Source organism: Pleurodeles waltl, chromosome 10, assembly GCF_031143425.1.
Source record: "Pleurodeles waltl isolate 20211129_DDA chromosome 10, aPleWal1.hap1.20221129, whole genome shotgun sequence".
In the NCBI taxonomy this organism is placed as follows: domain Eukaryota; kingdom Metazoa; phylum Chordata; class Amphibia; order Caudata; family Salamandridae; genus Pleurodeles; species Pleurodeles waltl.
In genome coordinates this window covers 812,726,814-812,747,079 of record NC_090449.1, presented here as the reverse complement: position 1 = coordinate 812,747,079, position 20,266 = coordinate 812,726,814, and the positions used below count along the sequence as shown (strand labels likewise).

The window sequence follows — 20,266 nt, the reverse complement described above, 5'->3', positions numbered from 1 at the left end:
GTGTCCATGAACAACCAGTCTAGTATATGTGGAGAATGCAGTTCTATCAAGCCATTTGGGGCCAGGTAACCTAAGACAGGATTTGGTAAAATGGGTCGCAAACTGCGCATCGACTTTTAAAATAAACCATTCTGTTTTTGAAAACCAACCTAAGTACTAATAGGTCGGTTCCTAAAAACCAGGTTCATAGCGGGTCGCAATTCCACCTACCTCATGAATATTAAATAGGTAGGTTGCAAACTGTGATCCACTATGCATTGCAGCCATTACCCATCACCAGGGCGGTAAACGTTTTTAATGTTTTAAATAAAGCCATTTAAAAGAAATGCAACCCATTTTCTTTAAAGGTTGATTTTTTAAAAACAATGAAAACATTTTTTTACGAGTAGGCAGTGTTCTATAAAACCAATGGCTGCCTACTCTTAAAATGTTTTTGTCAACGTTCATAAAGGGGTCCCTTGTGGACCTCTTCATTTGCCAATCAGTTACCACTACATTTGTGTATTCAGTTTCAGTCACAAAACATTAACACATCCCAATGCGCATCACTATTTAGAAGGGGCACCCTAAACATGCCCCTTCCAAATACTGATTCGGTATGTGGTTGCAAATGGTAATTGAAGTCCAATCTGGGTTTCACAAATAATAAAAAGGCTTTTTTGCAATCTGGTCCTTGATTTCTTCACTGAAATCAGCTATTTGACTGGACGTTTCCTGACATTTGTGCCTCAGTTTCTGTTCAGTTCAGAATTCCTTGTGGTACACAAGATTAAGCAGTTTCTTGCTCCCTATAACAAAGTATCCTTCCTAGAGTTAAAATGTGTTTTTATTATCTATTGCGCCAAATTTGGATACATGTGAAGGTATAACATGTATTCTTGCCCTAATGCTATTTGTTATTTATATAAATGGTCTGCATGACTTCCTTATGGAAAGATGTAAGGATGTTCCAAAAATAAATGGGAAGATTGTGCAGTGTTTGGTCTATGCCGATGATGCGGTGCTATTGGCACACATCATGAATGGCTTACGAATCACAGTGAACGGCTTTGTGGAGTTTATGACTGGTTTAGATGAGGAAGTCAATATTGCTAAAACTCATTATAAGGTTTGCGGGAAGCTGCAGAGTAAATTGGGCTGTGTATCAATTATTGGTCAAGTTATTAGCCGTGTCCATGAATTCCCCTTTCTTGGTGTGACCTTTGATGATAAAGGTCACTGGGTCCTCTTTATTTCAAGACGCTGCTCCTGTTTGAATGCTGCAGTTGGTGCTACCTTTGAGTTTTCCTCCAGGGTTGGGAACAACCCTTTTGTACCCCTACTTGAGGTATACAGGCGTAAATGCCTTTCTGTGCTATTGCATGGGGCCTGGATCTGGGGCTTATCGTAGTAGTTTGTTGCCCCAAAAAGAAAAGGGTCATTTTTGCAGAAGGCTGCTAGGCATTGGTCCCAATAGCCCTGGGTCATGCCTGCATGAGGAGCTGGATCTGGGTTATGTAGAGGATAGCATTAAGACTGCCCCGCTACTTTTGTGGATCTCTAGTTGGACGAATTAAAATGCTTCCTTAAAACAGGGAAGTGATTCTCGATTGCTTGGCGTGTGATTTAGGACAGGCTACTTCCTGCTTAAGTAACATTAAAAACAGTGCCTCTTTTTTGGGTCGTCTAGAGATTATTTTCTTCCCCGCAGTTATTAAGTCAAGATAACAAGAGGTTGGTCAAGATGTAATTTAACAAACTTGCGATGGGGAAAGGGAAGTCACTGAATTGAAGAAACCAACTGTGCTGCAGTTTGTCATAATTAAGATGCATCCTGTGCCAGATCCATATTTATTGTTAGTCAAAAATGTGTGGGAAAGGACGCTCATTGCCAGATTCCGCCTAGGCTCTATCAGATGTAATTTGAGCTTTCCCTAGGGTCAGCTTGACCCAGTGGCGTAGCGTGGGGGGTGCAGGGGGGGCCGGCCGCACCGGGCGCAACATCTGGGGGGGGGGGCGCGCTCGCACTCGCGAGTGCTAAAATCCACGGGTTAGGGGGCGCAAATTACTTGCCTTGCCCCGGGTGCTGACAACCCACGCTACGCCACTGGCTTGACCCCGAGTATCCTTAAATTCCCTTGTGATGGTGTGTGTATGTTTGTGTATGTGTCTTTGTGTGTTTGGGTATGGCAATACGTTTTATAGTTATAGTAATAATATACAAACTATTGTTTAAAAACACTGAAATTCACCAGTTATAGCTTACTGAGCTAACTATAACTTGCACTCCCACCATGCACTACAATGACCTAACATATTACATCACTTATAACATGTTAAATTAGAACATTGATGATATCACCAATGACATCCCAAATGGCACTATTGATGACATTACTGATCATATCATACAATCACTGTGACATCGCACCAATAGGGTTTTGGCCTTTACAGAATTCTACACACTACACAACACGGACAATTTTAAAGATTTGTTTTATTATTATTAACATCTTATTATTATAACCAACTGTAACATTGCTTTAACCTTTTTTTTAGATGACTATCTATGGTTTTTCAACCAAATCTCTCACTGAGAACACCTTTTGAAGGTTCCCAGCAGAAAGGTGGATATAGATCTTGGCTTGCAGCCTTTCCCTGCTCCCAACACCCCCATGAGTGGCCAGCACCCTGCCATGCACGGCCAACCTCCTGTGGACAGCCAACTGGACACAGAACCCCATCACACATTTTCCATTTTTTTAAATGTATTTTCAAACATAGTAGGGATCAAGTCAAGTCTAGAGGATCAACGATGAGAGAAATCTATGGAAGATGTTGATGTTCGTCTCTTACAAGAAAATTGTGCACTACTCAAATTCTCTATGAGTGGTGTGCATTTTTCAACAGGTCTGCAAAAACATGTCCATCCAAATAGGGCTGGTGATGTGCATTTCAAATACTCAGCGCTTCAATGTGGATTTCAAATACTTAGAGCATCATTTGAAATGGTGGAAAGATATGCTCCAATCACAGGCTGCTTTAGTGGACTGTCAAGTACCTGCCGGAAACTCAATATTATCAATATATTAATTGCACAGTTATGCCAGATGGCTCATCAGAAGTACCAAGTATACTGGCTGAGTTTTTAGATGAATTGTAACAGTCTAGGATGGGTAAAATAGCCTCTTTGTTATATTGTGGTGGGGTAGGAATTTCAATGATAGATGATGTAATTCAGGGTTTACATCATCATGTTAATGGACATATAACTTCTGCTAGGTGGTGATTACAAATGTGCCATATTTAGGGTTGTCAGCTAGGAGCCAGAGTTTTCTCTAAGAAAGTGCCTGCCTCTAACATGGGCCATCCGTGTCTGTCTCGCCTGCAAAAACACCTGCAAATCACACTTTGCAGGATTATATCCCATTCCCTAAAGAACAGATAAAGTGGGTAATGGGCAGAAAAAGTTTGACAAGGGTGGCAAATCTTCATTCCAACAATTTAGCCTTCAAGAAATGATGAGTAGAGTGCTGGCAGTGTATAAGCAATGTAAGGTTTCAGACCCTACTGATATGCCAAATATTATCCTCCACTTTCAGTCCTTGTCATGTAATATGCTTCTAATGCCTTACTGAAAAGTTAGAATGTCCCTAAAATATGGACACAAGACACTGTAGTACCCATCCATAATAGACCATGCCTACTACATCCATTTATACATGTTTAATAATGTATACTCCAAAATGATTTGTAGATTTTACAACGCAAACTGCTGCAATGAGAGGGATGACAAGGCCCAATTTAAAGGACCATTCAAAGAGAATCCTGAGATCCCACAACATGGTTGCTTCTTACGATTGTTGAAGGACAAATAAACAGTGTGTAAGAAGGGATCTTTAGCACTGGCTTTTACAGACCTTCAGACAGGCATTGACTACACTGGCTACACCCTCAATAGAATGGCCCAAGAAAACTTAAACTTGAAAGGTTCAGTGCTCTAGCCTGACAGAGAAAGATATGTTAGGCTAGGCCTTGCACAAATCAACTAAGCTAAAGCCTATTGAAAAACAAGGTAGTCCTATAGTCTTGTATCAACTCTTGCTGATACAAGACTATAGCATATTAAGTTTCTTTTGAACCCACTCTCAGTCTCAGATAGAGAGAAGGTGAGTCCAACGATCCTGAGAGTAATGTGTCTGCCCAAACAGGCACCTGGGGTAGACAGGATTAGGACTGCTCGGCAATAGAACGACTGCCTCTGAGGTTATGAATGCTACATTGCACATTTATAGGTTTCATCTGCTGACAGTTTTAGCTTTCTGCTGTCAAATACCTATTGTGAATGATAAAAGACACCACTTTGGATCAGCCCCTTACTCATGACTGAATGGATTAACTTATCTCACTTTCCCTGTTGATGATTTATTGGCTTTCCGTTGTTTGTCCCACCCAGTAAGGGTTTGGTCTCACAATGTTTTGATTGGCGGAGTTTATCCTTCATTTGTGTTCACGGATGTAAAAGAGAGAGGAAATCCCCGTTAATATATGCTCCCATTCTAAATTATTTCCATAACTCTGTGTCATCTATCTGGGCTCGGCAGGATTTAAGAGCTCTTATATAACTTGGAGCGTATTAATATTGGGATGGGAGAATTTGTTATAGTTTTTGATGGGGTAATCCCTGTAGTCACACATTTTAAAAGAGTAATTAGCATCCTGCACATCTAGCAACCTTCTGTGCATCAAATGAGGTGAAAAATGTAAACATCTAGAGAAATAACCTAGGACACAGTTACTGAGAATACTTCTATATATTGATGCATTTTGCCTGCACAGCATTGGATCAGTGACCAATAAGCCCTGATGAAAGTCAGAGCCTCTGGGTCACATTTACATGGTTTAAACATGTTGACTGTTCGATGCAGTAACAATTGTAGTTCCTATCACATCAAACACTTTCTTTTTAAACTTACCAGGCACCCAGGAAATAAAGCTCCTTTGGAGGGTACCCTTAGGTAATTCTCTGGTCCCAATATCAATAAGACATTTGATATATTGAGCTCCCTAATACTGATGAGCTTGATAAAATAAATACAATTCAATCCGGAAAGAGCACACTGGGATAAAACATGCCACAAATGTTGGCTAGGATTCTCTTCCAAAAAATCTTGAATCTGCAGCTTTGTCTTAAACTACATACATAAGAATCATTTAACTCCATCATATTCTTTGGGGAATGAGTTTCTCCTTCCACTGCCTACATTCAGCAAACTACTTTTTTCTTTTACTTTCATCATTCCAAGGGAGTATGTGTGTTTCTTGCTTCCTCCCTAGGGTTCCGCCTCTATGTTTTCTGGGTTGCTCTCACCTCCTCCACTCATCTGTTGCTTGCCCCAAATACCATGTTGCTCTGCTTTAACTAAATATTTATTTTAGATGTTCTTACTTCCCAGTTCCTCTGCTTTTCTACCACTCCTTCCTGCTTGGCGTTGGGTAGCTTGGCACCCTCCATGCTCCATTTTTGTTCCCTGCTGCTCAGCAGCATTGAGGTGCTTGCCTGTCACCACGCTTGCCTATTGCTGTTTTTTTAGGGCCCAGGAGATATGATTTGCTACCACGGTACGCCTTCAATTTCGTGTACTTATTATACGTATCACTCGAAGATATGCATCCATCATTTTGGAACAGTAAGTTAAAAAAAAGTACAAAAGTACAAAATAATCCAGATATTGATAGTTGCCCAGGCTGTGCTTGTATAGTGGACACAGGCGTGCATATAGCATCACACTGGTGCCAGCCATTTTTTTTTTCTTTGCTGATGCTGTTCATCTTTGGCAAAAAGGCCAGCTAACACCTTTCAAAGGGGAGCCCTACTGAATGCTTCTTTATTGTTATTGATGATTTCATGTATGTTTGTGGAATATATAGGTCATAATATTATTGTTTGATATTTTTACTACATTTCTAAATTATAGGGAACTCTTACATTTGAAATGTGTACATAAATGTGCAGTGTAACATTACAACTTTGTTAGAAAGTTCCACATAGGGTAACTGAAGAAATAAAGTGCCATGATACATGACTTACAATTTGGAGAGGACCAATCGCAGGAGTTTTTTCTTTCTTTTTCTTTTTTTCTTTCTTTTCCCTAAAAGGGGGCAAAAGCGTACAGCAGTCACAAAACCTCTTATCTTGCTTTAGCTATCAAGTCAATGTTCAAATTATAAGTCACACTTCAGTACTTCAGAAAGGACGTGAGGGTACAAAAACATTTGAAATAAATATATTCACAAACAAGGCTATAGGAAAAATAACTAGCCTTAACATAATCGAGTCAACAAGCCAATCAGCTGATTGAGATGCTTGATGTTTATTTTTTGGTCTGCCTTGACAGTGCAGCTGTTGCCAGATAACTATGTGAGAAAGAATCACAAAGAGGGGCTTTGTCTCCGCCCACATATTGGGAGATTGGAGTTCATGTTTTGACTGCGCAGAAGTTGTGTGCTTCCACAAAAAAGTACCTACCCTCCACTCAGTCATGAATAGTATATTCTGATTGTTTATCCAGCTGCCGGAGCAAGCAGCAGTAAGGTTCCCTGGATAAGGCTCAACAACATGCATAAAGTACCAGGCTTACAATGGAATGAACTTTCAGGGGCACGCACCTCTCTAATGGTGTTGGAGTGTCTTAGATAGTCACAAAATGCACACATGTTCTTTTATAACTTGATAAGAAGAGGCAACAGCAAGCTGCCGAATGTGTCAGTTAGATGTCCCCCTCATTGTGCAGCAGAAACAAGACAAGGATAAAAACACCTAAATGGGCATTTGTGGAAGAGCTTTCCTCCATCCCCTCCACAATTTTCATTTGTTGATTTCTGTGTTGACGCGAAAACCAATACAATTTAGAAGTCTCTCTAGACAAAAACAACTGTAATGAAGGTTTGTTCAGCGAACTAGACAAAGGATGTTATTCTGTTTTAAGCACTGAACGCGCACAATCACAAACCAGAGGTTAAGCCAAACTTGCAGATACATTCGTTAATTTTGTATTAGCTTTTTAAATGGCAGCAAGGTATTTAACACTTCTTAACTTTTTCTTATTACATTTCAGCTTTTTTCTTGCAATTTCAATTCCTTTGCTTTCCTGTGTGTTTCTATGAGGTAGGTTAAAAGTAATAATTGTTTGCCATTTTCAGCATTCAATGTCAGTATTATCAAAAGATTTACATATGCACCTCAGTGGGCAGGGCGTACGGGATGTTAAACTGACAAAACAAATTGTGGCTTCTGCCGATTACCCACGGTAACTTAGTCTGTGTCTATTGTGAAAAATTCGTGTAACTGTGGGCCAGGTTTGCACTATGTTAAACTCCCCGCCACCCCACGCAAAAGATTGCACCATCACTTTGGAAATCAACTTCAGATGATCTGATCTCCAGTCTTGGTTCCACGAGCACACTCATCTTGTGATATTGAGCAAATTGTTCCACCTTTCATCGCCTGAGGTGCAGCATTGGGAAAACTGAAAAATATATTAAGGGTGTCCAGCATAGGTCCACAAGAGCAAACTAAGCATCCGATAATTATCTTCATAAAGCTTTAATTGGCATAACTGCCATAAAAGCATATTAAAAATATATCAAATACAATAAAGCCAGTTAAAAAACAGTTGAACAGAATAAATAAATTTATATAAACTGTATTCAGTAGCACCATAAGAAAATACATTCAGTCATGTACCTAGAGCAGCTGGAAAAGTGAAAAGTGCATAAATGAATTTATAGAAAATTCCTTTGATACCAGCATAAAAAAAATAGATTCAGTCATTTACGTTAAAAGGCTGGATAAGTAAACAATTACATTAAATTCCTAGTTCTAGAGACAAAAACTGTCTTGTGCCAGCATCCTTCAGGGGGCTAGATTTTTGTAGTTTGGTCCTTCACTTGTTTAGCAAGAAACCTGGAGACATCAAATACAATTGTAATTGGTCCTCATAACCCTAATTCTCGATCTGTAATCCCTAGTCCCCAAATTGCAACATAATCCACTTCCTCCTGTGCCCGTGATAGAATGGACAGAAATTTACAACGTGGTCGACAGATTCTATAACTTGGGGACAGACTAACTGTACAGTCGAGTTAAACTGCTCTATAAGAGTGACCCCTAAATAATCAAACATGTGAAGTCTCCCCTATGGGACACCATTAAGAAACAGGTGGGATCGGCTCTGCTTGCAGAAGATGCCAAACTGGTTTAGAAGCTTTTGGATCCCTGGGGATTTCGTGACTAATAGGGTGTTGTCTGCTAAGAGGAACACCGGAGCCTTCCTGTTAGTGACACTCAGAGCATCATTACTGCACAACCCAAGCTGGGCCCCAGATCATTAATATAATAAAAGAAAAAGGGCGGGACTAGCAGACACCCTTGCCTTTCACCCCAAGTGACTTAGTGGGGGCTGTCAATTTACCCTGGGGACCACATCTGACCTAAGCAGAATTATTAGAGTAAAGCCTAATGATAACATCACCAAGGTATTTAGGTACATCCACGTTTGCCATGACCTTCCACAGGGTCTCCCCTGGTATGAGGTCAAAAGCAGACTGAAGGTCCACAAAATCTACTTATAGGCATCCTCCCCCAAGAGTAACATATTTCCAGAAAATTGTTTGAAGGTAAAACACCTAATCAATTGTACTGGTCCTGTCACTGAATCTGGCTTGCAAGGAAGTCAACAGACCTACACCTTCCATCCATTCTTGCAATCTATCCAACATAATCTGACTAAAATGTTTCTGGGAGTTGTCAATCAGGCTGATGGACTGGCAGTTGGAGGGAGGGGACCTTAAGCCCTTTTTGAAAATCAGGATTATCTCTGCCCCCGCCCATGACGGGGGCTTGGAGGACCCACACAGTAAGGCATTAAAATACAAGGCAAAATAGGGCCACCAGAAGCCCTTGTCCGTCTTAAAAGAGTCGCCTGTAACCTTATTCAGGCCAGGGACTTTATTAGGGTAATCCAATCAACAGCTTTACTAATTTCACTTAAGGAAATGGTCCTCATCCTGCCTGGGCATATAGCCTTCCGAGGGGGTACCGGCTGTAGAACAGCACCCAGTAGGGACCGATAACTCATCTCACACATTTGATGCAAACCACAACCACAACATCTGGATAGGCATCAGTTGTACAGCTATCCCTTCCAGAACCAGGTTTCCCAACTGTTTCACACTCAGAGTGGGCCATGCCCGCATCATGCGTGCACAGCTTAGAAAAGTGATTGACCCAAGCAGGTGCAGAGATATTGCTATCCATTGGAGTAGCAGCATGCGACCCCTATTAGTCAAAATATGCCAAAAGGAGCAATGATTTTCGCCTATGATGGCTGATAACATGGCCTCCCATTTAGCCGATTCCTAAACTCTTTTTGCACTTAATACAGAAGCTTTAAATAAGACCTGGCTTCTTGAATTAGGGTCCTGTTCACATCTTTAATTGCATGAGTAAGGGTATGCCTTGCAGTTCTACATTATTTACTGTACTAAGATGCCACTTTGCCCTCTTAGGGAGGGACCTAGACTCAGCCAGGAACAGGTTCCTAAGGGAAGAAAACACAGAATTGTGGATGAAATTAATTTTTGCCAGGGAGTCACAGTCTAGAAGGTTTGCTCCTACAGTCTGCACAGCCTCAAGGCCAGAAACGACAACCTTGTAAATCTGATTCCAAATTGATGGGGAGTCAACAACAAAGCTCCATTTTAGCCTACAACAATTGCGGATGGGTGTGAGCCTTCTATCAAACGGTTCAGTAGGGAAACTTGAGATAGTAGAAGCCAGCAGTCTCATGGTGAAATTAAAGTAAATTTGGTGGCTAACTGTTTGGGTCTCAACAGCATGTCAATCAATAAAGGCTAAAGTCTGAATCCAGCAAGATCCAGCAAGATATAATCTAGAATACTAGTACTGCCCTGACGATTAAAAGTGTGTCTTCCCTCCTTATCAGATAACGCTCTCCCATTACAAACTTGCAGGCCATTATTCAAAGTAAAGGCGTTTTACTGTGGGGCAGCAGCTGACCACTACTTAATGGGCAGTAAAGAAAGCACAAGAACTGCCCATGCTTCACCCTCCTCACCACTCAAGGTGTCAAAGGAAATGGCAAGGGGCTCAAAATTTCAACTGAAATCACGCACCACAATTTTAAAGTAGCCAGCAGGGAGAGACATCAGGTAGGCATTAATCGAGTGAGTAATGAGTAGATCACTCTTCTAACCCCAATATGTACAGTAAACATTAAATAACCAATAAGAATCACCAGAGGGGAACTGCAGAGTGACACACAAGACATCAGGTGAGGAAAGGTCAATAGCTTTGGTTGTACATAACAAGGTAATTTTAATCCAGATTGCAAGACTCCCTGAAGGCCAGCCTTTCCCTTATGAAGCTGCAGGCCGGTCAAAGCTAACAATTAGAGTGGAACTGTAGGAACATTGCTTAAGCCTGCTTTAACAGGCAAATGTTAAGTTTATTCTTAAAGCCAGAAAGATTTCCGGAAAAAAAAGTTTGTATGAATAGACACAGGGGTTGTGGGCTCACCAGTAGATGTTGGGCTGTGAGCACCACACCAAGAGACGGGGGACCATCAACTACGGAGAATCGTGGAGAGTTAGAACATGAACCCACTTCCATAGCCCCTTTAGTGGCCGAGGTCCTGTTGTCTTTCAGGGAAAGAGAGCATCAATCGTTGCTGTCCAAGCTCTATTTGAAGTGCAGACAGAAAAATCCCCAAGTACACCGTACCGAGCTGAGAAAAACCCACTTCCACCCAGCTGTCTGGTTGGAAGAGTTTATAGAAGAAGCCTAGGGGAACAATGTTGACAGCTATTCTCAACTTACTGACCCTAGGTACAGATTGGATTAGGTGTTGGGCCAAACCCTGATGTTTGCAGTTTATGACAACACAGTCCCCTTCTACATGCTCTGTTGAAGGACCAATCCATCCAACCCTCCTCACAATTAAAACACTATACTCAGAATTGGAAAAGTCAGTGCACCAGGTCAGCCAGTGGCTTGCTTTATTTTTGAGCTGTAGAGACGATTCCTCCCCCATGAAAGAAAGAGGCGGCACTCCAATGAAGATCGCCACATAAGGGCAGCAATCGGGGGGACGATTCAAACAGGAATGAATACGGCAGAGAGGTTGCTGTAAAATGGTCTCTCTAGGCGCACAAAAGATACAGGGGTAGTAGGCCCTCCTTGTCCTTGCTGACCTTTTCCACCTAACCCACTTCTCAAAGTTTTTGAATTTCCTACCCGCAGTGAGGAGGGGTCTGGCTGTTAATAGAGGAGGAAATGCAATTAGGCGGTAAAGACCTAGGGTCAGTGGTACAACTTATGTTGTTAGGACTGACCCAGTTAGTAACAGGAGGCTGAGCCGGGGGCTGGGCAGGTAATGGTTGTGCCAGAAGGTCACTGAATTAGGATGATAGAATCCTCTATCTTGGATCTAAGGAGTGTATCCTCCCCACCGCATTCCCAATCAAAATTCAGTGTCTGACTATTTTCCTGGATTGCAGTGGAAGATGTCAACTCTGGAAGCAGTGAAAAAGATCCTGCCAAATTACAAGCATTGTCAGTAAAATGAATTGCAGACCTATATCTCAAAGCTGGCCCATGGACGGTCCCTTGTTTCTTTTTCCTCTTCTTTCTAGCTGAGGGACTGCAAAGACTATTGTTCATATGGACAGTGTTGCTTGGCAAGCTGCTTGAAGACAACAAGGGACTTGGTCTAGTTCTACAACAGGAACCGAGCTGTTGCAGTTAAAAGAGTGCACATCAGGAACATCAGGGTGTGGGGCTTCGGACTCAATGAAGGATTGCTTAGCCCATCTCCAAGGTCTGGGGACAAGAGCCTCTCTGCCAGGTCTATTTCCTTGCAGATTACACCTACTGCGCAAGCTAAAAGTGAGTCAAGAGTAGTGGCTGATTGAGGCTTTGTACTGGCACTATCTTTGTCCGCAATCAACTTTCTTTTGCTCAGTGTCCCAACTGAAGAAGCACAGGTAACTGAAGCCAGGATAACTAAACAAACTTGCCAAGAGACTCACCAGCACCATTTACATCAACATTCATTGGGGGTGGACCAGCCTAGCCCCTTCCGAGCAAGGATGGGAGAAGTTGGGCAAGGTTTTCCGAGGCCCAGGAAGCCGCAGGAGCTTATGAGCATGTTTGAACAAGTCCGGCCCCTCCTGGATGCAGGGAAAGCTGGGGGACATAGTCCTACCCCAGTCAGGGCCACCAGAATGCAGGGAAAGAAAATGCAGGCAGGGAAACTGCCTGCAAATGAACCCGCGCTGTGTGAAGCCGCCTGCGCTTATGAAGCAGTTTGAACAAGAACGGCCCCACTGGGTGCCGGTAGTTTGCCTGCAGCCAAATTCCCCCAAACAGGGCAATGTAGTTCTCCCCACTCACTGAGCCATCCAGACACCTCCGCCCGCTTCTGGGCAAGGCCACGTCTCTGACCAGCTGAAAAGTGGATTGCTGCAATGTTTAGTTGGGATAGGGCTCCCTCTCACCCAATCTCTCATGATTCACCTGGCGCTGCTGTGGGTCCCGCACAGGCACCACTCTGGCTCCTTTAGGGCCATTTGGGATGAGTTCAGCAGCCTATCCCACGTGGGCCCAAGTAGGAACTGGACATCCGGTACTCAACCCTGGTGCTGCAGCTCAATATGCAGAGTGGAGTGTGATCCTCGAGGCTCACAGTAAAGAATTACATCCGATATTCAGTCCTCTGGTCACTTGTTGTGGGTGCAGGGAGCATTTTATGTTCCTGTATTTGATCGTGCAGGTGTGCCAACCCCTGTTTTTTTATTACTGTTTTTTTTATATAAATAACACCTTTCTACCGTTAACACCGTACGTGACATTGAACCGGTGCATGAGACTCTGGGCAGATGTTACATGTGCATGTGCTGAAGGTGACTGTATATGGATATGCATATGGATATATGGAATGTATCTAGGAGAACTGTGCTGCACTACTGTAACATCATGCCAGGCTATGAAGAAGGAGTTGATAATTCTAGGGACACAAGAGCAGCAATATGTCTCATAATGTTCTCACTGCAAAATTCCTTTAAACTAAGGCTTTTTGCATTCCAATGCTTGTTTTAATTACTTCTTCTCAATATCATGGCTATAGATGGTAGAGGTTAGCATCCTGATCCGATTCATAACAACCACTGACAAAACCAATAGAAGTTGCTTTAATATGCTAAAGCAAGTAAGCAAAGCCATTCACAAAGGCTGTTAGATTGTGTTCCATGAACAAATGCTGTTTAGGACTCTAAATGTTTGGAACTGTAAAATTCTGGGGAAAGGGTAGCAAAAGGGGATTGCTTTCAGTATAGGCACATGCAAAAGATAAAGAACTGAATGGTACAAACACTGTGATAATGGAGTGCAAGTTTCAGACGTACTAGAGTATCTCACTAATTCTAATGGAAGCACTTACTGAGAACAAGTCCACCCACCACAAAGTTGCGGAAGGGTGCCATTAGGCGATCCTAGTGGAGGGCAGGCGAGACGGACCTAATTTTACAGCCAGGTGCAGGGGTAGGGTCCCTATCAATGTGGATAATTCATCAGACAGAAAGGCCGAATGAAGCCTTAGGTCTGGGACTTGGCTGGGGGGCTGCAGGTATAAAGAGAGACTCGGGCCACAAGACAACCTCCTCACTGACTTTGCATCAAGGAAAAACCTTCTCACCAAAGAACAGTTTGGGTTCCGGAAAACACACTCAACAAATCATCAACTATTCAGAGTTGCGGATATTATTAGCCACAGATTTAACATCAACTGGAATAATCTTCCTGGATGTAGCCAAAGCATTTCACCGAGTTTGGCACAGAGGATTGAACTACAAGCTTATTAGGCTCAAGTTTCAAAACTATCTGGTAAACCCGATGACTAGCTACCAGGCAGAATGCACTTTTCACATGGTGGTACGAGAGTAATGCTCAACAGTACGTCCCATTCTTGCTGGAGTGGCTCTGGGATCAATTCTCGGACTATTTCTCGTTCATCTGGATCAATTCTTGGACTGTTTCTCTTTAACCTATTTACAAATGATATTCCCAGGGACTTAAAGAAAACAGAGTTTGCTCTTTCCACCAATGGTGTTGCAGTCATCTCCCACTCTTTCAGCAAAAACAAAGTGGCTAGTAACCTAGAAACACTGCTCAGCAGAATCTGTGGATGGTACAGAGACTGGCAGGTAGCCCTTAACACAAGCAAAACCACAGCAACATTATTCACCAGAAAGCAGATCAAAAGCATCCACAGATCCACCTCAATGGAGAGGAGATAAATTAGACAAACAGCAGCTCCTACCTAGAGGTGACATTTGAATGGAAACTCAGCTGGAGAAACCACATTGAGAAGACTTGATAGAAAGCATCAACCAAAGTGGCTGCATTATACACGCTTCTGAGGACCAAGCCTATGCCTATGTGAAGCAAGGTGCATACAATCAAAGTAATTATTCAACCTACAATGACATATGCTTCACTGGAGTGGAGCAGTTGTCAGCCAAAGTATTGCAACGTCTGCAGACACTACAGAACATGGCCTTACGGACAGCAGCAGGGGCTCCTTGCTTCATAAGAACAGCAGACCTCCTCAGAGATCTAGGAGTTGAAATGTTTGATGACTGTTGGACAAGGGGCAAACCATTACCAACTAGAGACCCCATTTCTAAGTAGGTATCCTCACTCTAGTCAGGTTATGGGAGTCACACAGCTAAGATAACCCCTGATCACCCCCTAGGTAGCGTGGCACCTAGAAGGAAGGCTTAACTTAGAAGGCAATGTGTAAAGCAGTGGTTCCCAGCCTTCTGACTCCTGAGGACCCCAACTGAATCATTACTGGAAGCTGGGGACCCCAAAGCCATTTGTACGGTTACAATTTTAAACATTAAAATAGTAATTAAAAAAAAATATACAAACTAGTACACACTAAACAAATACTAAAATTACTAAAGATATAATTATTTCATATTGAAAAAATCTCCAAAAATTAAAAACTTTTAATGGGAAGGTTATTGCTGCATCTCACAACTTACTTTTCAGTGTTTGGTTTATTTAGAAAAGTTGAATCCTCACATCAGATTGTACATTTCCCAAGCGATTTCTGTTTTTATTTTTTAGGTGCATAAGATCCGAGAAAGCTTTTTCAAATAAATGTTTGGTGGGGAAAGGAAATCGAACCATAAAAGCCTCTCATCTCTTAATAGTCTCTCTGTCACATGCAATTTATTTGTTTTATAGCACCTCTCAAACCATTGTAGGGACTTGAGGCACTTTGGGACTACAAGATGTGGGATTCACATGTCACCCACACTGGTAGGCATTTTCCAAGAGTGCTTTGTCTGGAGAAGCATTCAGAATATAACACAGTGGTAAGTGTTGACTTTAATAATAAGTATGCATTTCTATGCAAGCAAAACGTTTTTAGCGGCATAAGGAAAATGAAAAACTGGGGAAAAAACAACTTTCCAATTTGTGCTGTGCAGTTTGCATGCAGCTCTTTAATGGCAGTTCATAGCTCACTGTGCTAGATTACAATTGTACCTGATTAGCTGCAGAGAAACAAAAGAATATCTGTAACAAAAGCAGTAACCCACTGTGCCATGCACATGAAATCCTGTCCTTTACATGATACACATTCCTTACAGAAGGCATATTAACCATCTGCACTACCTTTGAGTGAATTCTGCCACTCCCATCCCTCTCCAGCAGGTACATTAATCACTAGAATTATCTTGACGCTTTTATTTTTACCTGCGAGCTGGTGGATGTACAAGGAACTTTGCAGTGCTGTTAAAAATGCTGCTCAAAGGAAGTAATAAATAAATACAAAAACATGCACATGTTTGTCAGAGGCCCCAGCTGGAGAAGCGCTTCCTCTAGGCAAAGGCCTGCTGACCCCTGGAAATGTGTCACAGGGGTCCACTGACCACAGGTTGGTAACCACTGGTGTAAAGTATTTCTGCAATAACTCATACTGTAACACAGTGACAACACCACTAAAAGTACTCCACACTACTTTAGAAGAATAGATAATATTTATCTGAATAAAACAAGACCAAAATGACACAAAGCCAACATTCAAATGTAAGGATATATATTTTTAAAGATTAAATGTAGCATAGCACTAAGAAACACAACTGGGGCTATCACGACATCATGACAAATTTGCTTCAAAGAGTCCGACACCACTCCCAAGGAAGTGTGGGCCGGTCACGGAGTTGCATGGACTCCGTGTATAGTACCTTGAAAAACAAAGAGGAAACAAAGGCATTGCACGGAGTTGGGGAGGTGACACTTCGCTGGAGCCTGTGCGGTGTCAGTACCTTACTGCAACCAGGGAGGTGAGATGTTGGTTCCTTACTGCTAGGCAGGAAAGGTGAGGCATAGGATCCTTACAGTTACAGGGGAGGTGGTGAGGCGTCAGTTCTTTACGACAAGACAGGGTCGATGAATCCAGCAGGTCAAGATGCATGGCACTGACTTTGCAGTGTCGCGATCACACCACAGGGCCACAGGTGCTACAACAGAGTTGGAGTCCGGTGCCACGAGTGTCGGTGACACAGCGCTCTGGACTCACGCGGTGGTAGGACTCCAGAGGCGCTGCTGCAGCAGAGTCCGGCCTGCGGTGGAGGTAAGCAAATAAAAGGAAGGCCAGGATATTTCTCTTTGTAAAAGCCATGAGAGGACACTCGAGCAGGACTTTATATAATATTGTCCGTATTAGTGCATGCATATCGCTAGCGAGATGCCATTGTGGTTAGAAAAAGGTTTCAAGCACACCCATGGCTTACCATTTATTGGCTAGCATGGGACTCTGCTTTACAGCCTTGTAATTTGTCACCAAAAGCCATATCATCATTTCCATTCCCATCAGTGGAACAGGGACCAAGCACTGATTGATTTAATTTAATCATTGCCCGTCCGCTGCTTCCAATGTAACTGAAGTACTATTTCCTTCTTTTAACTTCTAGTGCCCTGCAAACTAAAGGTGGGTGACTAGCAAAAACATGGACAGCATGACAAACAAAACTGAAAAGTTCTATTTTCTCTAGTTAACTTTTTTCATTTTGCCAAGTCTTCTTATTTCACTTTGCATTCTTGTTTTGTTGTTGCTTGTGAGCGCTGTTCTCGAAAGACAAGTCATATCTTGTTCTGAATATTGCAAAGCAACATTGTTTCTTTCTTATGTGTAATTTTCGAAATTATACTTTAACACATCATGCTCCAATTCACCCTACTCAAATCCAATCAGTCCCACTCCAATCCAAACTACTTACCTCAATCTACTCCAGTCCACCACACTCCAACCCTCCCACCCCACTCCACTCTGCCCAAAACAATTTGCCCCGCTCCTATATAAAAAACCTACCCCACCACAATACAGCAATCTAAAAAAATCTGCCCCACTCTCTTCCACAAAACTCTGCCACACCCCAATCCAAAATAATCTGCCACACTTCTGCCTGCCCCACTCCAATCCAAAGCAATCTGCCCAACTCCAGTCTACCCCACTCTATTCCAAAACAATCTGTCCTATTCCTACCCAAAACAATGTGCCCCACTTCAATCACTCAATCCCAAACCACCACACTCCAATCTGCCCCTTCAATCCAAAACAATCTGCCTCACTCCAAGACAGCAATCCAAAACAATCTGCCCCACCCTAGACCACAACAATCTGCCTCACCCCAATCTCAACCAATCTGCCCCACCCCAATACAAAACAAATCTGCCCCACTCCAATACAAAACGATCTACCCCACTCCAATTTGCCCCACTCCAGTCCACAACAATCTGCCACTCTCCACTCCAAAACAATCTGCCCCACCCCAATCCAAAACAATCTGCCCCACCCCAATCCAAAACAATCTCCCCTAAACCAACCCAAAACAATCTGCCACTTCAACCTCCCCCACTCCAATCCACCCCACTCATACCGAGTCCAATTCACCCCAATCTGCCCCACTCCAATTCACCCCTCTGCAATCTGCACCACTTCAGTCCACAACAATCTGCCCCATTCCAATCCAAAACAATCTGCCCCAGTCCACTCCAAATCAGTCTGCCTACCCCATTCCAAAACAATCTGCCACACACCAATGCAAAACAATGTGCCCCACTAAAGTCCAAAACAATGTGCCCCACTAAAGTCCAAAACAATATGCCCCACTACAGTCAAAAACAATATGCCTCTCTCCAGTTTGCCCCACTACAATTCAAATATTCTGCCCCACTCCAGTCCAAAACACTCTCCCCGCTCCAGTCCAAAACGGTCTGCCCCCGCTCCAGTCCAAAACGGTCTGCCCCCGCTCCAGTCCAAAACGGTCTGCCCCCGCTCCAATCCAAAACGGTCTGCCCACGCTCCAATCCAAAACGGTCTGCCCCCACTCCAATCCAAAACGGTCTGCCCCCACTCCAATCCAAAACGGTCTGCCCCCACTCCAATCCAAAACGGTCTGCCCGCACTCCAATCCAAAACGGTCTGCCCGCACTCCAATCCAAAACGGTCTCCCCCCACTCCAATCCAAAACGGTCTGCCCCACTCTAATCTAAAACAATCTGCCCCACTCTAATCCACCTAATCACGATCCAGTCCACTCCAATCTGCCCCACTCCAATCAGAAACAATCTGCCCCACTCCAATCCAGTCCACCTAATCATGATCCAATCCAAAACAGTCTGCGCCGCTCCAGTCCAAAACAGTCTGCCCGCTCCGGTCCAAAACACTCTCCCCCGCTCCGGTCCAAAACACTCTCCCCCGCTCCGGTCCAAAACACTCTCCCCCGCTCCGGTCCAAAACACTCTCCCCCGCTCCGGTCCAAAACACTCTCCCCCGCTCCGGTCCAAAACACTCTCCCCCGCTCCGGTCCAAAACACTCTCCCCCGCTCCGGTCCAAAACACTCTCCCCCGCTCCGGTCCAAAACACTCTCCCCCGCTCCGGTCCAAAACACTCTCCCCCGCTCCGGTCCAAAACACTCTCCCCCGCTCCGGTCCAAAACAACCTGCCCAGCTCCGGTCCAAAACAACCTGCCCGCTCCGATCCAAAACAACCTGCCCCGCTCCGATCCAAAACAACCTGCCCCGCTCCGATCCAAAAACAACCTGCCCCGCTCCGATCCAAAAACAACCTGCCCCGCTCCGATCCAAAACAACCTGCCCCGCTCCGATCCAAAACAACCTGCCCGCTCCGATCTAAAACAATCTTTCCCACTCTAATCCAAAACAATCTTTCCCACTCTAATCCAAAACAATCTTTCCCACTCTAATCCAAAACAATCTTTCCCACTCTAATCCAAAACAATCTTTTCCACTCTAATCCAAAACAATCTTTCCCACTCTAATCCAAAACAATCCGCCCCACTCTAATCCAAAACAATCCGCCCCACTCTAATCCAAAACAATCCGCCCCACTCTAATCCAAAACAATCCGCCCCACTCTAATCCAAAACAATCCGCCCCACTCTAATCCAAAACAATCCGCCCCACTCTAATCCAAAACAATCCGCCCCACTCTAATCTAAAACAATATGCCCCACTCTAATCTAAAACAATATGCCCCACTCTAATCTAAAACAATCTGCCCCACTCTAATCTAAAACAATCTACCCCACTCCAATCCACCTAATCACGATCCAGTCCACTCCAATCTGCCCCACTCCAATCAGAAACAATCTGCCCCACTCCAATCCAGTCCACCTAATCACGATCCAGTCCACTCCAATCTGCCCCACTCCAATCAGAAACAATCTGCCTCACTCCAATCCAGTCCACCTAATCACGATCCAGTCCACTCCAATCTTCCCCGCTCCGGTCCAAAACAGTCTGCCCCGCTCCGGTCCAAAACAGTCTGCCCCGCTCCGGTCCAAAACAGTCTGCCCCGCTCCGGTCCAAAACAGTCTGCCCCGCTCCGGTCCAAAACAGTCTGCCCCGCTCCGGTCCAAAACAGTCTGCCCCGCTCCGGTCCAAAACAACCTGCCCCGCTCCGGTCCAAAACAACCTGCCCCGCTCCGGTCCAAAACAACCTGCCCCGCTCCGGTCCAAAACAACCTGCCCCGCTCCGGTCCAAAACAACCTGCCTCGCTCCCGTCCAAAACAACCTGCCCCGCTCCCGTCCAAAACAACCTGTCCCGCTCCGGTCCAAAACAACCTGCCCCGCTCGGGTCCAAAACAACATGCCCACTCTGATCTAA

At 43.8% G+C, this 20,266-nt stretch overlaps 1 protein-coding gene across 3 annotated transcripts in view; it reads right to left on the bottom strand.

The window, feature by feature from the left end:
* Nucleotides 1–20,266, bottom strand: part of LOC138261913 (ATP-binding cassette sub-family B member 5-like) — a 987,125-nt gene that overhangs the window by 532,655 nt on the left and 434,204 nt on the right. For all 3 annotated transcript variants that reach the window (XM_069211477.1, XM_069211478.1, XM_069211476.1), the window contains one exon: nucleotides 6,071–6,131. In XM_069211477.1, coding sequence (XP_069067578.1) covers nucleotides 6,071–6,131 — 61 coding nt within the window. The remainder of the gene's footprint in view (nucleotides 1–6,070; nucleotides 6,132–20,266) is intronic.